The sequence below is a fragment of the Austrofundulus limnaeus genome, unplaced genomic scaffold (genome assembly GCF_001266775.1).
Source record: "Austrofundulus limnaeus strain Quisiro unplaced genomic scaffold, Austrofundulus_limnaeus-1.0 Scaffold100, whole genome shotgun sequence".
NCBI classification, from domain to species: Eukaryota; Metazoa; Chordata; class Actinopteri; order Cyprinodontiformes; family Rivulidae; genus Austrofundulus; species Austrofundulus limnaeus.
In genome coordinates this window covers 348,717-353,305 of record NW_013952502.1, presented here as the reverse complement: position 1 = coordinate 353,305, position 4,589 = coordinate 348,717, and the positions used below count along the sequence as shown (strand labels likewise).

General features: G+C 37.3%; 1 protein-coding gene across 8 annotated transcripts in view; it reads right to left on the bottom strand.

The window, feature by feature from the left end:
- Positions 1-4,589, bottom strand: part of cacnb2a (calcium channel, voltage-dependent, beta 2a) — a 55,309-nt gene that overhangs the window by 4,821 nt on the left and 45,899 nt on the right. For all 8 annotated transcript variants that reach the window (XM_014013306.1, XM_014013311.1, XM_014013313.1 and 5 more), the window contains 4 exons: positions 3,673-3,782; positions 2,383-2,534; positions 1,318-1,413; positions 616-798 (listed from right to left, as the gene is read on the bottom strand). In XM_014013306.1, the coding sequence (XP_013868760.1) occupies positions 616-798; positions 1,318-1,413; positions 2,383-2,534; positions 3,673-3,782 (541 nt within the window). The remainder of the gene's footprint in view (positions 1-615; positions 799-1,317; positions 1,414-2,382; positions 2,535-3,672; positions 3,783-4,589) is intronic.

The following is a 4,589-nucleotide window of genomic DNA, read 5'->3' as shown; positions in this document are numbered from 1 at the left end:
CTGTAATTCTGAGTGTTTTATGTGCTGCAGAACAGGAACCTGCTGTAAAACAGCAATTATGCTGAGTCAGGCTTGATTTTTAATAATATTTTCCTGTTAAATAAATAAATCAAATCAAATCAAACAGTGGCTGTTTTGTTGTTTTACAAAACAGCCACTGTTCAAAAGAATGAGCCAGCGCAGACGAGCTACATACACATGACACGACACCTAAGAACCAGAGCATCCAAACCAATAAGTCAGGTGATGGGGTACATGACCCTCTATGAAAAATAGAGCTAATCAAGCCTATTGTTAAGCGATGGCCCTTTTTTTTTGCATGTGACTAACCTGTTTGTCCACCATGTGGAGGCTGTGCTTATAAGGCTGAGTTCACCTGAAACTCATCAGACTGAAGAAGTCTCTTGGAGGAGAGATGAAACATTTCACTAAAGAAGAACCCATCCAGAGGACCTACTTATTTTTTCTTTTTGATTTTTTCTTCCTGGATTACTGAGATGCATCAGGACACTTTGAATCTTGGATTTATTAACTGATTTCTCTAATCGGCTTTCTCCATAAATAGCCGAATTTTCAGTAAACTGTTGTCAATGTTCTGCAGCTCGGTATTTGTACCTGCACACCGGAGGCTGGCGTTGGGGCAGAGGGCAGGGAGGCTGTGGTTAAATTCGTTAGCTCTGGGTCAGAGGTGCTGCAGCTTGGGGTGTGTGTGCTCCTCCAGTAGGCCTCCAGGTAATCAGCCATGTGCTCGCATGCATCCTCCAGCTGGTTCTCATCTAGGATGATATCAAACATCTCCTGGGAGAAGTGAGACAGTCCCAGTTTAAGGAAATGAAGCAGACACATGACGAGGTCAAGAAAAAACAGGCAGTGATGTTAGGAAATTTCAAAATAGGAGAGTTTTTCTTGATCTTATTTGGGAAATCTCTAAAAGCACYTTTAACTGTAAAGAACTCATTCTGATCTTCATGAAGACAAAATGTCAGAACAATGTTAAACAAACATCCCACTGAATTAAATACCACGACCATAATGATTAATTCTCAGGAAATCTAAAAACTAATTTCCCTGAAGATATCCACTGCTATTTGAATTAAATTAAGCCTGCACTGTCACAAGCTGGGGGTGCGTGCTTCATGTTCTAAAATAATAACTAAGCAGATTACTGAGGATTGGAAATAGAACTGGCAACAATTATGATGCTTTCAGTGAAAAAAAAAAAACAGATAGGCGAGCAAACAGCCAAAAASAGCAAAACTAAAAGCTGAAATAAAAGACAGGTCCAATCAACAGTAATTTGGTTCACTGCGGACTCACAGAGGGACACTGAGCCAACTTGTCTGCAGCCACCATCTGGACATTGAGGTGTTTGGCCTGAGATTTGCCTCTGGACTTGATGAGCCTTTGGAGCACCTAAAAGCAAATGAAGACAAAGGACAACAGGACTGTTTCTGGTTGAATTAAATCCAAACAAAACGCAGTGTGGACAATGTCAGAGTCTGGTCATGTTAATCCTAAAATGAATAAAATGATCAAATATATTTAGTCATGTATGACGCAAATACTGGTCTTTAAMCATGTTAAAGCTGTCGACTATCAATGACCGCCACTAAGTTCAGACAGAAACAACATAAGACAGGAAACAAAAGGAAAATCTGCTACTTTTATAGTTTGATGCATGATGGGAAAAATGTCTACAATTATCTCGTTATAAAAATGTAAATAGTGACAATGGAGAAAACCAGCTTTAGGAAAATTAAAAGAGGAATTTAGTGGCAGAAAAATTATACTTTTGATATTTCTGGTACATTTAACAGATAAAACTTTTCCACATTTTTACTTTAAACCTCTGTTTTTTTTTCTTCCCCCACTGCTCGCACAATGTCAATAAAATCTACCAAAATACTGTGATTATCCCTTTGGGTTTATAGAAAGTGGCAGCAGGGTGCAGTTGAGAGGACAGATGATAAAAAGTAATTTATTAGATCCTGCTGTGACAGTAATTCACTTTGCTGCCTTTTGGATTTAAAGCCTGCATTTTATGTCTCTTTAGCGATTCCTTCTTTTATTTTTGCGTGTTACTCAAACAACCGTTCCTATTGAGCCTTTTTACACTCGCTGAAGGTCAGATTGATGATTCAGTCCTTTCATATTACTTTCACACAAATCAGCAATCCTGTCTTACATGCTAAATTTAAGATTATTACTGGGGAACGGCTAAATTACAGGAAAACAAATAAAAATGTGAGTTTATAACAGTGAGACAGACACATATAAACCACAAGTGACTCACGCTGAGCAAAGCCCTCACTTTTTCACCTTGTCCTTATTTCACAGTACACACGTTAGCGTTGTTTGGCTCTCTTTCACATTTTCTCTCACCTTGGGAGAGGTGATCTTGACGTAGACGATGATGGGGGCGAGGGACGTCTTTCCCAGCTGAGACGGGTGGTTGATGGTGTCGGCATCCAGAACCACCAGCTGTAACGTCCGGGCCAGTTCGAAAATACGCTCAATTTCACTCTGGACCTCAGCTGAAGGAAGAAAATTTAAATTCTTATTGCTTTCCAACTATGTAGCAATTGATTATTAATTGCACAAACAAATCAAGAACAACAGAGTTCATTTCAATATCACATCAGTTATTATTCTCATGTTTTAATTTTTGTATTTGCTGAACTTTGCACCACAAAAACAAATAAATAAAAAATACTGACATTGAGATTTTAGAGTCAGGACTTGCAGTGGAAACTAATAGCTCTGGGAGAAGCTGCAAGTCTAATTAAATTAGCTCTAACAAATACAAACTGTTACAACACACATCCCACTCTCTGACAGATGACTGCAGAATGGCTGCAAATACCACAGAGAAGAATCACAGAAAGACTTCAAAACTTCCAGTCACAACAAAGTCTGAAATAAGATAAGGACTGGAAATTGTTCCAACCAAACAGCTTGTGTCAGGTGTCATTTACACGATAATAAAAACAAGAGAAGTTAAAACAAATCACTAGCTTTCCTTGAATCATCATTACTTTTGATTTACAGCAACTGAGCTTCAAGCCAATGTCACATATTTTTAAGAACTGGACAGTTTATTTTAGACAAAACACAGGAATTTTTCTGGTACAACTGAGAGAAAATGACTTGGCATATGATGGCTATTTTTGTTAGTTAAATGTGGAACTTGAACATGTTGGTTTTTGCTCTGTGTCTCACTCTCGATGCATAATTAAACGAGAAGAAGTAAAAATAAACACACACACGAAAAAGGCTAAATCTGCATGACATAAAGTGGTAACTTTAATGATAGGATTAAAAAAAGTTTAGCTTCCGCTCCAAATTCTGCTGTGGCTGCTGACTGATGCTTTTGGTGATAAACGGCAGAGATTAGCTTCGTTACCTCCGTTTGACTCAGGAATCTGTTTCATTCTAATCACATCTAAACTCCAATCAACCCCAGTCAAATCAGAGCAGTTCTTAAACTTCTTTTCGTGTGTTTATGCTTAAATCTTTCACTCCGAACAAAAGAGACCAGCCAACGAGCCTTCAGGAGTTATTGTTACTGTTGTCAAGGGTTTCCCAAATTGTTTCCTTCCGTCTCTGGGCAAAATGGGTCTTTACGAAAACATTATTAATCAAAAAGAACAGATGTTTCCAGAAGAAACGTACCCAAGTTTGAGCGGGTGTTGGAGCGCTCGATGATGGCGTGCTTGCTGGGGTTGTTCAGGACCGAGCGTTTGGCGAGGGAGATGTCCGCCGTGACACGAGTGATGGATATTCTGAGAAAAGAGAAAATAGATTTGTTTGATCAAATGATACTGAATTTAAATAAAGTTATATAACATAATTAAAGATGGCATTTTTTTCTTGTTGCACAAACATGTTTTTTGTAACATTGTTGCAAGTAACAATAGAAAAATTATAGACAATAGAGAAATTATCTGTGCTTCCTTTAACCAGCACCACTCATATAAAATATTTAGACTGATTTAGATTGTTCTTGGTGTGGGTTTTTGATCTGTGGAGATACCTGATTGTACTTTGTAAAAAAAAAGAAATATTTCCTATTTGAAATTCCTTGATTTTCTTAGATAACTTGGTCATATCTGGACAGAAACATAAGTTGTTTGTTTAAATACGCACTCATAGGTGTAGGTTATGACCACTCAAAGCTCCAGTGAGTCATAAACCCTGTTTATTTTGTTACAACACAATCTACCAGGATAATGTGCATCATAATCCTACGACAAACAGAATAGATAAAAAGAGCAAAAAAAAAACTTTTTAAACGACTGTACAGTAGGTTTAAATGTTGTATGCATCTTTTTATACATGGTGGAAAAACCCACTGTGAGCTCATGTAAAATAAAATCAGTTTTCATGTTTCTTATCAGTACACCATTAGAGAAGGTCATTAAGTTTTCACTAAGTTGGACAAGCTTCTAAAAGCTGTTCTGTTGAAACTTTTTTTTGCATRACTGTTCTTGGTTTGGCCTCTAAAATAAACTGGTCAAAGCAACTCAACAGTTTTATCTGAATGAAATTAGTCAGCTATATATACATACTGTATAAATATACTGTATATA